This window comes from Hylobates moloch, unplaced genomic scaffold, assembly GCF_009828535.3.
Source record: "Hylobates moloch isolate HMO894 unplaced genomic scaffold, HMol_V3 SCAFFOLD_1, whole genome shotgun sequence".
NCBI lineage: Eukaryota > Metazoa > Chordata > Mammalia > Primates > Hylobatidae > Hylobates > Hylobates moloch.
The window spans coordinates 189,064,498-189,081,679 of NW_026652276.1; the positions used below are offsets into that span (position 1 = coordinate 189,064,498).

General features: G+C 39.4%; 1 protein-coding gene across 30 annotated transcripts in view; it reads right to left on the reverse strand.

The window, feature by feature from the left end:
• Positions 1 to 17,182, reverse strand: part of NRCAM (neuronal cell adhesion molecule) — a 311,540-nt gene that overhangs the window by 27,344 nt on the left and 267,014 nt on the right. For 11 of the 30 annotated variants that reach the window (XM_032761412.2, XM_032761427.2, XM_058425934.1 and 8 more), the window contains 10 exons: positions 17,046 to 17,075; positions 15,444 to 15,545; positions 10,199 to 10,396; positions 10,023 to 10,093; positions 8,473 to 8,698; positions 7,589 to 7,704; positions 5,990 to 6,194; positions 3,515 to 3,637; positions 1,979 to 2,164; positions 888 to 923 (listed from right to left, as the gene is read on the reverse strand). In XM_032761412.2, coding sequence (XP_032617303.1) covers positions 888 to 923; positions 1,979 to 2,164; positions 3,515 to 3,637; positions 5,990 to 6,194; positions 7,589 to 7,704; positions 8,473 to 8,698; positions 10,023 to 10,093; positions 10,199 to 10,396; positions 15,444 to 15,545; positions 17,046 to 17,075 — 1,293 coding nt within the window. The remainder of the gene's footprint in view (positions 1 to 887; positions 924 to 1,978; positions 2,165 to 3,514; positions 3,638 to 5,989; positions 6,195 to 7,588; positions 7,705 to 8,472; positions 8,699 to 10,022; positions 10,094 to 10,198; positions 10,397 to 15,443; positions 15,546 to 17,045; positions 17,076 to 17,182) is intronic. The other 19 variants (XM_032761443.2, XM_032761416.2, XM_032761442.2 and 16 more) reach the window with 6 other exon arrangements.

Consider the following 17,182-nt stretch of genomic DNA (forward strand, 5'->3'; position numbering starts at 1 on the left):
TGCGAAAGCCCAGGAAAACCCCTGACCATGGGCATGCCACGTGAAAACAGTGCCCAGTGGCAGGTGCTCCACTGCTCTCTAAAAAGCTGACTGGTCAACCAGCAGCCAGGGGTCAAAGACTGGGGCATCTTTGGCATTGCCACTAATAGAAGACATATTACAACCTATTCAAGCACCATTCTCCCAACAAATCTTTCTGACCCAGAGAGCTGTCAGAAATAAAGGAGAACAAAATCCACTGTGGATTGCTGGCTATTACTCAGGAGGAAGAGACTTAGGCAGTTGGGTGAAGACAGGATGGGATAACACATTTGAGAAGAGCAGATGGGTCACCTGGAAGACTCACTTGTAGGGGACCCTAAGCTCGGGGAGACTTACTCCCAAACCAGTTGGAGGGTATTGCTATGCTGTAATTCCAAATGGACGGTTTTGTGCAATGGCAGCCGAGTGTACACTGTGTCTACAAGGAGAGCAGCTAAATCAGAATAGAACAGGAAGCTTGGTTGATCTGATTTCTACCAGGCTGTTTTCATCACAGGGCTAATATTTCTGAACCCCAAATAATGTGGCATGGCCATATAGAGGATCTGTGACAAATCCACAGTTTTGGTCCTGTCTGATCCAGCCAAAATCATAGTATTAGAAGCTAAGATTAGGATTTGTACCAGGGATAAGTCTCAAGAAAAATTTTTTGGAGAATTCAATATGTGGCTTTCTACTTGTAAAGAAAGGACTAGAAATTAATTTTAAAGCCAAGATTGGATGAGATCTTCTCTTCTTTTTGTGGTTCAAAGCATATTTTCTCTGTTTTACCCATGCTGCACTTCCCCATGTTTCACATTGCAAATTTCACACATGTATAAAGTCATGCAGATGAATTATTTTACCTTTGCCTGCACCTACATCAGGTGGAAGAATACCAGCTTTAATGAAGGGAAACAGAAATAGGACACTATATAGTTAGATGTAACACACCCATGAGCATGTATAGCGATACAAAAACACTTATTAAAATGCTAAAGCATGCAAGAAGAATGAAGTGTACCACATCAGGTATAGGGGACAAAGATATGTTGGTGTCCCCAAACTTATCCAGTATTCAAATCCAGTACCAAAATCTTATCAGGAGACCCAGTTTTAATACCCAGTATTCAAACACATTACTTAAGGTGCATTATTCATACTTGTTTATTATGTAATTTCAAACCAATTTTTGGATAGAAATTGTCAATTTTTTATGCTATCAATGATAGTCAAATGGATAATCCTTAAGCAACTCTACCATTTAGAGACATGCAAAACCAGAAAATCTTTTATAATATTTTTGATAATTTTCATTGAATCTCAAGATTTCAGAATAACTTTTTAAAGTATGAAAAGAAATGTTAATTCCTTTTCTAAATACCATAATGGGCTATTTTGCTTTCTTTGTACATACCAAAATGTAAAATCTTTTGCTCAAACACAAAATAAATGCACTCTTTAATAACTGTTTCGATTTCCTTGCTAGAAAATGTAAATCGATACATGAACTAGAAAATTATTTCCAGTAAATCAGGACCAGAACTCAAATTACATATATTTGTGCGTATATAGGTGTGTATGTCTGTGTATGCATATATGTATTATATGTATGTGTACATATATGTTTGTGCATGAATATATATAATATATAAAGTTGTAAACAGGAAACAACATTCCCCTGAACTTCAAATTCAGGTGTGGCAAATATTATGCTTACTCACTCCCACTCTAAGATTTTAATATAAATTTTAAAAAGTTTCACATGGAGTTGGAAAATATCACAGTTAGTCCAATATGAACTAAATAGCTGATTATATATCAGAATGAGAAATTATAAATAAGTGTTTGCGTTAATCAGGTAAGACAGACATTCTATAGCAAGAAGGAAAAACAAAGCATAAACTTAAAGATTTTTATTTCATGATGCTTATAATTATATGGATTTTATACATACCCATCTTACCTTCATCCACGGTTGTTACTGCTTCCTCTGTAATTTGACTTCCTGATCCTGCTGATGTTTGTGCATAGAAATAAAACTTATATCGAGTGCTGAAATTTAAATTTTTTAAAGTCCACCGTGTCTTGTTGGCAGGAATTTTCAAATCTACCAGAGGGCCTAATTCATGTGTGCTGTTAACTGTCAATAAGAAATAACGAACAAGTGCATTCTCCATTAATTGCTATAGGAATACTATTATAAATAAATACGTCAACTAAAAATGTTCACCCTGGCTTACATTGACTTTTATAATCCCACTCACTCTTTGCCCAGCATAACTAAGTGATAACCTTTTAACAGCTCCTATGCTATGTTCTATCATATCGTATCATCATATCATATCACAAGGGGGAATATATTCTCTATTGGCTAATAAACTAGAAGAATTTTGTGGTTGAATCACAATAGAATTTTTTCCCCCGTGTTCCTGCAGGTGGAGTCGTATTGTTAAATAACCCCAAACATTTTTCTTCAGAGGCCTTTTGCCAAAGGAACTATTTTCTATTTATAGAAAATGCGTATCTGATTTAATGACAGGACTCACCTAACCCCACCCTTAAAGGTCTGTATTATTCTACAGATTACTTAATTTTTAATAACATAGACATCATTTTTCTTTAAAAAGTTAGATTTGAAGTTCTTTCTGAAATAACACTTGAAGGTATGTGTATATATTCTACATATATAAAGAAAAACTAGCTTGTATTTTCCGATAACAGTTAAGTATTTTTAAAACTGTATTTCTAACAGAAAGTTAAACACCACATGTTCTCACTCATAGGTGAAAGCTTAAAAAAGTTCATGTCACAAAAGTAAAAAGTAGAACACAGGATCCCAGAAATAAAGGAAGGACAGGGGGAAGGCGAGATAGGGAGAGATCAGTTAAAGAATACAAAATGGGCCGGGTGCGGTGGCTCACGCCTGTAATCCCAGCACTTTGGGAGGCCAAGGCTGGTGGATCGCAAGGTCAGGAGATCGAGACCATCATGGCTAACACGGTGAAACCCTGTCTCTACTAAAAATACAAAAAATTAGCCGGGTGTGGTGGCGTGCGCCTGTAGTCCCAGTTACTTGGGAGGCTGAGGCAGGAGAATGGCATGAACTGGGAGGTGGAGCTTGCAGTGAGCCAAGATTGCACCACTGCACTCCAGCCTGGGCGGCAGTGCAAGACTCCATCTCAAAAAAAAAAAAAAATATATATATATGTATATGTATACATATGTATATATATATATGATACAAAATGATAGCAAGATACAAAGACTAAGTTCTGGTGTTCCATCCACAGCTAAAGGGAGGATATTAAATGTTTCCAGCACAAATAAATGATAAATATTTGAGAAGATGAATATGTGAATTCCCCTGATCTGATCACTATATATATCGAAACATCACTATGTACCCCATGAGGAGGTACAATTATTTGTCAGTTAAAATAAATAAAATAAAAAAACCATATTTCCCCTTCTCTTCATCCCAACAACTTACTTGGCTGATACTTTAAGGTGTACTCTGTCAAAATGCCATTCGGGTGGCTTGGTGGATCCCATTCCAAAGTGAGAGAGTCCAGTGTTGGATTCACAATCTTCAAAGATGAGGGAGCACTGGGGACTTACAGTGAGAACTTACAGTCAACACAAAGATTTCTGCATGTTTCAACATGTATTAAATTGACATTTCACCATGCTCACACGATTCAAGGTTTTGAGTTTCAGTAACTCATTCCTGATTCAGCTGAAAATACATTAGTAAAAACCTGTGACAGGCACCCATTTAGTTATTCTCTTCCTTTTTCTCTCTTGTCATTTACATTTATATTCAATAAAACCATCTTCTCAAAACACATAATGACTTTGCCTTTAGATGGACTCAAACCTAATATTTTAAAAAGAGGCAGTACTTATTTGACGCATGAATGCTGTCTTAATAGAAGCAAACTAGCTACCAAGTGAAACTATTCTAACCAGATTTGTGAGTGGAAGCAGCTGTGTTCTGGACCATCAAGGACTGTTTTCTCCAACAAACCAGGTGTCTCCAAACAGTCAGAATGCCCTGCCTGGTGGGCTTTGGGCCAGCACACCCAGGTGCAGAGACCTTCTTATCCTGAGCTGACAGCTGCCCAGGATCTGGTGGTGAATGGACAAAAGCCCAACCTTGGCACACCCCTGGCCCTGGGGAAGGCCCGAGGGGTCTCAGGTTCTCTGTGGCAGAGGCTGGCAAATCACCAGAGGAAACATGTCTGCTCATCTTTTATTCACTTCCTCATGTGGATGATGGCGTGTGGCAGCTCTCTCTCGCAATGGTTAACTCCCCTACCACTGCCCCTGGAAACTAACTAATGGAACCACTCTCCCTATTGTCACTCTAGCCAAAACCCAGCGAGTCACCCTGAGCTTCCCTATGTGCCTCATTTCCACCATCTCCTCAGACACTAACTCCACTCCCTTAATCTAAACCATATCCATTTCTTCCTATCCCCATCTTCTTTGCCATTTCCCTGCTTTAGGCCCTTAGATGTCTTTGTCTGGTCCTAAAACCATGCCCGGCACATAGTTCTAGGCTTCTAAGCTTCCCCAACCCAGTAAGTGGTTCTTTACTTTAGGGGATCACAGGGCCTTTTGAGAATCTGATGACAGCCATAAACACTCCCTGGAAAAATATACACATATCTTGCATACAATTTCAGGAAGCTCATGGAGCTCGTTAAACCCATTCATTGACTCCCTAAGGGACTACAGTCCCCAGGTTAACAGTCTTTGGCCTGCAGGATGGTCCACAGCACCCAAGACCATCCATGATATGGGCCTTCCCTAGCTGACCTTCCTCCCTTTTCTCACCAGTTCTGGCCATGAAACTTGCAGTTTTCTAAAGGAGCCAGGCTATTTCATACCTTTGTGTCTTCAGACATACTTCTTCCTCTCTTCTTTACCCTTCAATCCTCTGATCATCTCCTCTATGACACCTTTCCCTGAATCATCTAAAGAAGCAGTGTGAGGCCTCACTTGTGAAAACATCAAGTAGGAAGAGCCCTGACTTTCTAAGGGACAGTGAGATTGAGGACAGAAACTTATAATGAGATGGGAGCTGGGACACAGGGTGATTCTCAGAGGCTGCTGGGCAGCTGCCTGCATCATGAATCTTTCAATTAGCAGCCAGGGTAGGGTGCATCTTCTGTGAACTTCTTTTATTAAAAAGAGCTAAGCAAGCTATAGAAGCTATCTGGCCATTGTCATACCAAATTTAAAATAGGTAAAGCCCATTTTATTGCCTTTTCAAATCCTCATCCTTTTTACTACATGGGCCCCTCTCTCCCTCAACCAAAAGGCTCCCTTGTCCCTGTGTCCAAATTCCTTCTCCCCGACTCCTGGATCAATATATATTTGGTCCTTCCTTATTCCCTCCCTTGCAGTTGCCCATAGCTGCAATGACTTTTCCCACCTCTTCCCAATCCACTTGGTCAAGACTTGCAACCTTCTAACTCAGTTCAACTTTCTAATACATTAGAAAAGTGCACTAAGAAAGATGCTATAGAAGTAAACTATAACTTATAGAAATATTTTCCTTTCCAGGTGTTTTCGGTTGGTTATCTAATTTGGTTCTCATGCTTTTCAGATGAGGCTACTGACACTCAGAGAGGTTATGGAACCTCTTTCAGGTCAGAAAGTTAATGATCCAAATAAATGTCAAAGTAACAAGGTTTCGGACACTGTGTGTGGAGAAAAATTTTAAGTCAAGGGAGAGGGCATTTCAGAGCAGCATTTTGGGTTCTGAAGCCTTCTATGTACGCTTAAGCCACATATGATCTGACATTTTGGTAGCTTTGTGTGTGCTGTATTCATCTATGGAAATTTCAATCACATTTGGCTTCCAGAATATACTTTGATCAGTAGCCCTTCTGTCAGGCAAAACCTCTCAGGCCATGCCACATGTTCCCGAGATCTTAGAGACACATCCATTCCATACCTCCTTCTGGCGTATTAAAGACTCTGTCAGGGCTGGCTGGGCCCTCCCCTTTCCCATTGACCACTCGGACGTTCAGTGTGTAGTGGCTAAAGGGCTCTAGCCCCGGCAACATGCCATGAGTCTTGCTGCCTTGGAAGGTGAGGATCTTTTTCTCAATGTGACGTCTGTTTCTTTTAGATGAACTCTGTGTCTTCCAATAGTAAATCTGAAACAGCAAGAACGAAAGTCAGGAATGCACAAAGGAGCAAACAAGATTCCTTATGCTCACAAAATTGAAATTGTTGTTTTTCCAGAAAATTCCCTTGGTATATTTTAGAAGAAAATTACTAGCAAAACTGATGGATATTGATTCTGAGGCAAGAGGAACAGAAGCCCATAAATAATAAGGGAAATTAAATTACAGCCACATGACAAAGCTGGGCTACACTATTTCGTCATAGGAGTCTAAGGAAAATGAAAACAGCACGAGACCCATATGGTTTTCTCTAGAACATGAGACAAATGGAGGACAATAGGATTTAAGTCTTTTACTTGTACAAAATATTCTAAAAATAAAAAATACTGCCCAATGTTTACATATTTTTCCAGAATTAATACATGTTCATGTATAATCTATCATTTAGTTTAATCCTAAACACCACAGTGAGGCTTTTATTACTGTTATTCATATGGTGCAGATGAACATGTGGGCTACTAAGTGACCTTCACAGTCACAGAGGTATCAAGAGCCACAGGGGATCCTCCACTGAAAGTCTAGAATTTTTCCACTAAATCAAACTGTATCACTTAGTTTAAAATACTTTTTTTTGTATTCGATTGCAGGCACAGGTTTTGGAGAGATGGATAAGAAAGTATTGATTAATTCTGGTCACAAATCCAGAATTGTTGTTTACTAAGTCCTCTTAAATTCTTAGGAATTTAAAGGCATTTTCAGGAGAAGTCAACATTTATATGGAATCTGGCAACGCTATGGGGAAAAAAAGTTGAACGTGATGTAGTACAAAAAGTGACCTCTAGGGGTCAGGCTTAACAAATCAAAGTAGTGACTGTATGCTTGGCTGCCTATCAGTAAAAAATCTCTATGAAATCAGTGCCTCTCAAGAAAAAAGATAATGGATATCTATCTTTCAGTACTTCTCAAGAACAAAGATAATGGATATTTATAAGAATGACCTAGCTAAGAGTATATTGTCTTAAAGTATATTCTGAATTATTTTAAAAATGCCTAAACGATTATCAGGATAATTTTGTGTGTTCAACACATGTGATCCATATTGCTTTAAAGCTAGCTACAGTTGGTAATATTCTAGGTCTTTAAAAAATTAATTTTCCCCATTTTGTATACATACTTATTTGGTAGAATGTTAGATCATCGGTGGGAAAAATGGAGAAAACTTTTTTTTTCTTATTTTGGATGCAGTGGGATTTCAAGTCAATTCTGGCAGTGGCTACCTGAGGCAATGAGCCAAATGAACTCTTCAGTCCACAGGTTCACAAAGCAATGAACCAAATAAGCCCCACCTCCTGTGGTGTGCATGAGAAGCGGCATTCGCTGCTGCCCTTACTAAAGAAAGCCACAAAAGGTCCCCCTTCACTTGCCCGATAGCCTTGTAGGTGTCCTCGGATGCTTTTCAGAGGTACTGGGTCCCAGTGCACCTCGGCTAAAGTACTGTTCACCACATTCACACGCACATTCCCAGGAGCCACCATTGGGACTAGGAAAAGGACAGGGAAGCGGTAGAAGCATCAATGTTATTTTTAATTTCATCCATAAATATGACTATCTCTAATAATTTTGGCTTGAAGCATACTGCAGACCTATTCTATGGATTATTAAGGCTTGAACATAGATTTCGGGGCATCTATTTTACTTTGTGAGATTTTTTTTTTTTTTTTTTAAAGAGATGGCGTCTTGCTATGTTGCCCAGGCTAGACTCAAATTCCTTGGCTCAAGGGATCCCTCCCACCTCAGCGTCCTGAGTAGGAAAACAAGATTTTTTTAAAAGTACAATTGACCCTTGAACAACACGGGTTTGAACTGCATGGGTCCACTTACACATGGATTTTTTTCCCCCCAAAATACAGTCAGCCCTCTACATCTGCAGGTTCTGCATCTACAACCAAAGAAGATGGAAAACACAGTATTCCTAGGTGCAAAACCCAAGGATATGGAGGGCTGATTTTTCATATAGGCAGGTTCCATAGGGCTATCTGTGGGACTTGAGTATTTGCAGATTTGGGTATCCAAGGCGGGGCGTCCTGGAACCAATCCCCTGTGGAGGATACCAAGGGACAACTATACTGCAATCACCTTGAATGTTCTGAACTCTTTCTTACACAGCAGGCTGTTTAAATTCAAAGTCATGCAAAATAATTGCCACCTCCCTCATTTGCAACCTGAGCAGCTCTGGAAATGGCCTTGGCTTGCACCTTGGAAAGTCTGTTTTGCTGGGGAAAAGTAGAAAGGAAACGGCATCACTTACGGTCTTCTCCAGAATGTCCCATGACTACAGCTGGCTCTGGGGCAAACCCCATGTCATTCAGGGCCTGAACTTTGATCAGGTATGGAACAAAGGTTGGGGTGCCTGAGACAATATATTTGGATACATTTGCCACAACCACAGATGTCCATTCATCATCACCATCTTTCTGGCGCCAGCTAACTCTGTACTGAAGGCCTGGCCCGTTAGATTCGAAACCATTCAAGGGCTACAAGAAAAGCCAAATAACCAGAGCTTATAACACACATCAACTATACAATCTTTTACAGGAACAGTAAATTCAATCCCCAGACCTACAGAAAGTGATCACTGAAATACTAAAACGCAGGCTATTAACTATTTTCGGCAGGGACCTTCTGTCAGTTGCGCATTTGCAATGAGATTCAAAGCTTGTTTGGGATCAACATTTCAAAGGTTGTAAATTACTATCTTGATGCAGTAAATACCATAGAAACCTTTCAAACTCTGGCTGTACAGTCAAGGGTGGTGATTCTTAAGACATTTCAGTCACATAGAATCTTTTATATATTCCTGTTTGTGCAATAGTACATCATTGTCCATTTTACTTGGAGATGGAAACTTATGGACTGTTTTCCTCTCTATTAAAAAAGGCTAGCCTGTCATTCTGTTGTTTCTACATGTTTGTATAAATGTAAGTATGTACATATATGTATACATGTAAGTATGCATGTATGCATCTATCTAAAATAGGTTTTGAATTATGAGTAAATATATGTTAATTTTCCAAATCCAGAAAACACAGATAAGCTTTCCCCACTAAAGAAGTTGACTGCTGGGAATGGCTTGGTGCATGTCTTCCAGGTGTTTTTTTTTTTTTTTTTTGAGACGGAGTCTCGCTCTGTCACCCAGGCTGGAGTGCAGTGGCGCAATCCCGGCTCACTGCAACCTCTGCCTCCTGGGTTCAAGCGATTCTCCTGCCTCAGCCTCCTGAGTAGCTAGGATTACAGGCACGCACCACTACACCCGGCTAATTTTTGTATTTTTAGTAGAGATGGGGTTTCACCATGTTGGTCAGGCTGGTCTCAAAGTCCTGACCTCATGAACTGCCCGCCTTGGCCTCCCAAAGTGTTGGGATTACAGGTGTGAGGCACCGGCCCCAGCCCTGGCCCCAGGTGGTTCTTTATGATAACACTAGCTAGCATTTTTTTGAGCACGTGTATATGCTAGGCACTGTTCTAGGTGCTTTATATGTATTAGCTCCTTTAATACTGTGAATTGGTTCTATTATTATTCCCATCATACAGATGCCTAACAGAGATGTTAAACAACTGGCCTAAGATCAAAGAGTTAGTGGCAGAGCTGGGATTTGCACCAAATCATTTTGACTCCAGAGCTCAAGCTTTTAACAACCACACAATACTGCCTCTTAAGTAAAGATATATATGTATCTATCTATCTATCTATCTATTTTCCCAGAAATAGGTGAAATGAGATTTTAATATAGATATTTTCAAACAACTTCTTTTTCACTCTAAAAAATAGCGAATAAATTTGAAGGCATCATAGCTCACCTTCCATGTAATCACCAAATTATCAGGCTCTGATCCCAGTCCTTCCACAGCTGTGGGGTTTTTATCTGGTTCTGGAAGTTAAGCAGCCACATGTGCGTAAGCTTTGGTCTTTTGCGAAGAGTGGAAAGCTTTTTTATTTCATTTTGTACCCTAGAAGTCCCGCTTTCCCACTTTACCTGAGGCTTTCGTCAAATACTGCTCAGACGCTTCGCTGGGCAAGCTCTTCCCGATGCCGTTCACTGCCATCACACGGAAGGAGTAGTTCACGTAAGGAGACAGCTTCAGCTGGGCTGTGGTCTGTGTTCCAGAAACTTCAGTTTGGTGGTGCCACAGCCCTGGCTCGTGCATTGCATCTTCATATTCGATGATGAATTCTGGCCACGACACACACACACACACCAAACCCAAGACCATGAATTCCGTCAACCCAGGGGTAGTTGCTAGCGATAACTAACAGGGCAACCCAACATGAGCAACCAAACATGAATTATTTTACTTTCAAGAAAAATGCCATTAAAATATTTTGATTTCAGAGTTATCATTATCCTCAACACTTAAGCACACACAACATTTTAGTGGAAAATGGCATCTCACTGTATTTAATTTAATTTCTCCTATTACGAAAAAAATTTGACCACCTTTTCATATATTTAAACTTTTTAGGGATATATGGATTAATTCTAAACAGTTTTAGATTTTACCAGATATGGTATTCTTTCTCTAGCATGCTGAGTTTAGTTACTTAAAACTGTTTAGGATTAATCCATATATCCCTAAAAAGTTTAAATATATGAAAAGATGATCAAATTTTTTTCATAATAGGATAAATTAAATAGTGTGCCATTTTCCACTAAACATATTGGCAATAATCAAATCCACTAAACATATTGGCAATAATCAAAGGTTTAACACATTTTGTTGACTATGACAGAAGGAATCAAGCATCTGACTTTGTAGGAAGTGTAAGTTGGGACAACTTCTATATAAGACAATTTAGAAAATCTGTCAATATTTAAGGCACATACTAAATTTTACTTCTAGCAATTTATTTTGAATAAAGGGGCTCACACAAATGGCTCAAACACAGAGAAAGAATTAACATTGCAGTATTATTTGCAATTGAAACAACCTAATTGCAAACAACCTAAACATCCATCAACAGGACACCGACTAAACAAATTACACTATGTCTACACAATGGAATACTCTGCAGCTGTTAAAAATGACTGTCGGCCAGGTGTGGCGGCTCACACCTGTAATCTCAGCACTTTGGGAGACCCAGGTGGGTGGAGTCAAGGAGTCTGAGACCAGCCTGGGCAACCTAGCAAAACCCCATCTCTACAAAAAATTTGCTAGGTGTGGTGGCGTGCAACTATAGTTCCAGCTATTGGGGAGGCTGAGGTGGGAGGATCACCTGAGCCTGGGAAGTCAAGGCTGCAGTGAACCACGATCAAGCCACTGCACTCCAGCCTGGGCAACAGAGTGAAACCCTTTCTCAAAAAAGAGAGAGAGAGAGGAAAAAAAAAAAAAAAAGAATAGGGCTGTTCCATATGTACTGAAATGGAATGATTTCTAAAGTGTATTGTTTAGTGAGACCAAGCAGCCAAGCAGGGTATAGAATCATGTGTGCTGTATACTATGCTTGTGTAAATGTAAAACAAAATTACTATAACAAATAAACAGACATATTCTCTTGCATATAAATGCATATTACCTCTCAGAGAATATAAACTGATAACACTGGCGTGGCCAGAGGAGCTGGGAGACAGGGGCGGGAAGAAGACATACTTTTCAGTGCATACCCCCTGCGTCTACTAAAATTCTGTGGTATGTACACATTTTACCCTTGTAAAATAATAGGTATTTGGATATTCACTGATTGCCTACTACGTGCCAGGTACCATGACATGCACTATAAACAAAAAGATGAACTAAAAATACTATATGTGTTGCAGTGGTTCAAAACTAAGTCCTTGGACTTCTCCTTTCAGTCCACATTCATTTTTGGGTGATCTCCAGTCCTATAAATGGATGACTTTCATGTTTATATCTGTAGCCCAGACCTCTTCCCTGAACTGCTGACTCAGAAAGTCCAGTTGTCTGCTCGACAATTCCACTTGGTTGTCCATGACAGCATCTAAAACTGGATAGTACCAAAACTAATTCTAATCTTCCTCTCCAATTGATAGTGACAACCCAGGTCAAAATCTGGAATCCTTCTTATTTCCCTACTTCTTCCATACTCTCGGTAGTACAATGGCCTTTACCATTAAAATATACCCAAAATCTGACCATTTCTCAGCCTATTCCACGCCACCCTCATCTCTTGTGTGAATTATCACATAACCTCCTAACTCAGTAGTTGCCAAACTTTCTTGGTTCATGGTGTACTTAGTGTCTCCGTAATTTATTTTTCATGGCTCCCTTAGGCCAAAAGAATTACCTAATGTTTTCATGTATTAAGTAGCTAGGTTCATACAACTTGATATGTATTTATATCTTAAATAAATGTAAACAATTTAAATTTTAAACAATTTTAAATCTATTTATATCTTAACAATGTAAAGCTTCTCTTATATAAGTTCCCAAACCTTGTAAACAGATTGGACACCACCTTCCACATTTCCTATTCCCCACTGATTTCCATGTGGCACTTGCTTTTTATCACAGCAAACGCTTTGCAGAGATATCACATTATCACAAAATGACATGGGATATAAAGTTGAACCTATAATCTGCCTCAAGCTAATTTCATGTGATGTTTGACAGATGTCACTGTGGTTTTTTAATATCAGAATTTAAAAGTTAAAACTTTAAAATTATTCCAAGGAAGGTACCCCTGTGAATTCACTGAGGTACCACAGGGCACTTCAGTGCACAGTTTGGGAACCATGGTCTTACCCAGTCTCTCTGCTTCCCCTCTTGTTCTTCTATACACTATTTTTAATAGACAAGCCAGAGTTATTCATTCATCACTCCTCTGTTAAAACCCTCCAAGGGCTTTCCCATCTTCACAGTGGCCTACAGGACCTTGCACAATTCCCACTCTACACACCCACCGCCTAACTCTTCACCTCTTTGACCTTCTCTCCTCCCTCACTTTCTCTTTTTCATTGCACTGCAGCCATACTGGCATCCTAGCAGACATGCCCTGTCTTAGGGCCTTTGCTCTTTTCCTTTGCTCTTGCTGGAAAGTTCTTCCCCTAGACAACTGCATAGTGTGCTCACTGACCTCCCTCCCCTGTCTTGATTGACATATTCAAATGTTCTTTTAATGTGGCTTTTCCTATTCACACTATTCACAATTATACCCCTAGCTCCACATCTCTTTCTGCTGATTTGTTTTTTGCATGCCCTAAACACATATAAACACAATCATATGTATTAATAGATATATATGAGTTTGAGTCCTCTAGGGAGCAAAGGCTAAGACAGAATTAGAAGTGCAAGAGGTGGCCGGGCACAGTGGCTCACGCCTGTAATCCCAGCACTTTGGGAGGCCGAGACGGGTGTATCACAAAGTCAGGAGATTGAGACCATTCTGGCTAATACGGTGAAACTCCATCTCTACTAAAAAAAAAAAAAAAAAAAAAAAAATGTAGCCAGGCGTGGTGGCGGGTGCCTGTAGTCCCAGCTATGTGGAAGCTGAGGCAGGAGAATGGCGTGAACCCACTGCAAATGGGCACTGCACTCCAGCCTGGGCAACAAAGCGAGACTCTGTTTCAAAAAAAAGAAGTCAAGAGGTCGGTTTGGGAAAATGTCCATGGAAGAAAAACGGGAGAGGAAGCAAGGACGCCTGAAGGAGGGAAGACCTTCAGACCACAATGCTGGTCTGACATCTGTAACAGGAAGAGGGGGAGGGAAGGAGGAGTGAGTAGGAGGAGCCTTAGACTGCAGTATACTGTAGCTCTGGGATAGTCTCAGCCAGGTCAACCAGGAGCCCAGAGTACAGTCTGCACAGGAGGAGTTCTGCATTAGGCACATGTGACCTCTGGGACCTTTGCTGTGCCCAGTCACTGAAGCACCCCAAGGAGCATGGCCTTATGTGAACTCTGCAATGGAGCCTCAGAGAAGGAGAAGTAGATGGAGGCTGTGGGTTAACACTCCTTACAGCAGGTTCGCTCTTGAAGGTAGATCTGAGTCCTCTGCGTGTGTGTGTGTGTGTGTGTGTGTGTGTGTGTGTGTGTGTATGTTTACATGCAGATATAATGACATTATACTTAATAATGTATTATTAATTTTATCTTATTTATGTCCTCATCTAAAATATAAGCTCCATAACCACAGAGATTTTTGACCATTTTGTTTTAGAACAATGTCTGGCACACAGTAGGCACTCAAAAATATCTGTTGAATGAATGAGTAAATGAATGAAAGAGTAGAAATGCCTTGAAATCCAATGGTATTATTTTAATATAGGAAAAAAGAGTCTCCAAGCCATCTAACCAGCTAACTCTGGCTAATGTACCCAATGAGCTGGAAGACTGGGCCTGGATGAATTTGTGTTCTGATCAAGGACACTGAACACTCAAGTAGGGAAAAGAGCACTATTAAACAACGCAAGATAGAGGAGAGGCTTTTGTTAAATTTTAGTGGAAATATTCTACTTTACCAGAAGGTGCAATAAATCAACACACCTATCATTTCAGAATCATCTTAGGTAGTCATCAGAAAGGAATTTAGTCTTCCTGCAGTATATGCCTGAAGGTAATAATGTATTTCAGGCACCTGACCTGATTGTGTCTGCCTCTTAAGTATCTCTTTGGTTTTACAATTAAACTTCTAAGCTTACCTATAGTCTAATTTTATTATGCTCTTCTAGTATCCTTATGACATTGTCCTTCCTTATCTTATTTCCTAGGCCCTAGGCTTATGTCACCAAGGTGAGAAGCTCACATTGTTGAATGGGCAACTTTGTGGCAGGGGCTAATGGAAAGACAGAGACCTAGGTTGGAAGTTAAGGTAGAACCTGTTATCTACGCCCAGTTCTGTTACCAACAGTGGGTTGAAAAGTTACTTTACTCATCAAGTCTCAATTTCCTAATACGAAGACAGAGCTACTCAGCACTTGCTCCTCCTAACCTTTTCTCCCAGAAGATATGGGCAAAATAAACAACTTAAGGTGTATCTTCCTACATGGTAGATATTTCAAGTGATTTTTATGGATCTTAAACACAAATGACAGTGTATTTGATTAATCAACATCTTCAGCAATTAAGGGGTGTCCTATTCTAGAAGATGTAACCAGGAATAGTTTCAGCTCTGAAGAGAGGAAGGACATAAATAAATATTTTTGTTCTATCAGTAATGAAGCAGAGAATCCCAGTAAATACCTTTGTGAGGAAATTCAGTTGACTGTTACAAAGTGCTTCAAACATGGCCATTTAGTTGATCGGTAATAGAGCAAATAATACCACATACTTGTAATGGGGCTATTGTTGTCATCGCCTGGGGTCCATGACAGCTGAACACTTTTGTCAAGTTGATCTGTCAGTTCTAAGTCAAAGGGAGGATTTGGGACATCTGTAGACCAAATATACACACATCATGGTCACCCATCCATCTTTAAGAGGCTCTCCTTTACTCGTGATACTATTCACAGAGGGGACATCTTAAAGACACAGCACACTTGATAGTCAATGAGCATGCAACTGAAAGGAAATGTGCACAGCTGAGGCTGCTGGGAACACACGAACACACACAAGATAACCCATCAATGAGTTCTGCTCACTTGTTTTTCAAAGGAAATGAAAGCATTTGTAACCAAACCCAGTGAAGCAGACACATGTGGTTCATCAGCACTCTCAGCATTTCTTCTCATAAACATGAATGGGCACAAACATGAAAAATAATAAGCTTAATTTCTAATACGTGGGAAATAGAGAGAGCAACTGCTGAAAAAAGAAATATAGGCAAATAAAAGGTGCTGTTTAAAGAAAATTCAAATGTTCTTTCTAAAAAAATGCTGAATAACAGATTTTGGGGCTCTGAAAGAATATTTATATTTGCGAAAGCATGCTGAAATAGATGCTATGGAGGTAGCCCTCAGCATGCATAAGTGTGTTTACTCCCAGAAGACAACAGTGTGTAGACAGACACATGTTGGGATGAAGGTGTCCTAGAAGCATGTCTGCCTCTTCTAATGGTGCTTCTGAGATCCAGAGAGTTACTGTTCCCCCCAGGCCTTTATTTGACCTTGCTCCTAGGAGTATCTCTGGCTCTTAGGGGACCAGAGACCATAAAATATATGTGCTTTTTTTTCTTATCAGTCATAAGGCAGTAAATGTCTACAAAGCACAGGTTTTATATTGGATAATTAGATACAATATTAATAATATTGTGCAAAATCAGCTGAGATGCCAAAAATTGATATTTGTATTGATGTACTGAATAAAGATGAAGGTTCTCTAAATAAAAAGATTTCTGGAAATGATTTCTGACTTATTTTCCAGATTCCAAAAAGCCACACAACATGAATGTGCCCCTCCTTTTGGTCTTTCTTGAGTGATCTTTTGTTAACACATGGTGAGTCGGTTTTCTCTGATATAAAAGTTAAATGGTGTTCTAAACATCTATTTTTCCCCATATACATTTCTTGAAAATGGAATCCCAAAACAAGATTTTTCCCAAACAACTTTTAATAAATTGAGGTGAAAGCCTAATTTGTAGAATGATATTAGAAATAGCTTTTTCATTCTGTAAAATGTGGATGATGGCTTTTGAAAAAGCACTATGGTACTTTACAAGTAAATTGCATCAAAGAGGGACTTCTATCAAATGAAGTGATTTTATAATAGCACATGAACTATTTAGAAAGAACTGGCAACGAACTTGGTGAAAAATTTGGGGTTATGATGAAGAAATGATTCATTGTCAGTAAATGGGTGACACAACATAACAACTGACAGAGCCCTTTTCCTTAAGAAACACAATTACGTGACACAGAAAAGAACTTATGAATATTTTCTGCAAATGTGAAATTGTTTGACAGAAAACAGAGAAAGAAGACTCATATTAGTTTACCGTAAACGGGAGCTGGAGTTGGAGTAGGAGCTAGAAAGGACATTAATATAAAGGATTTTAATCAAAATTAGTAATGGAAAGATACAAGATAGCACAAGATGACAAAGACTGTACATTATTCAAGGTTATAAAATTAA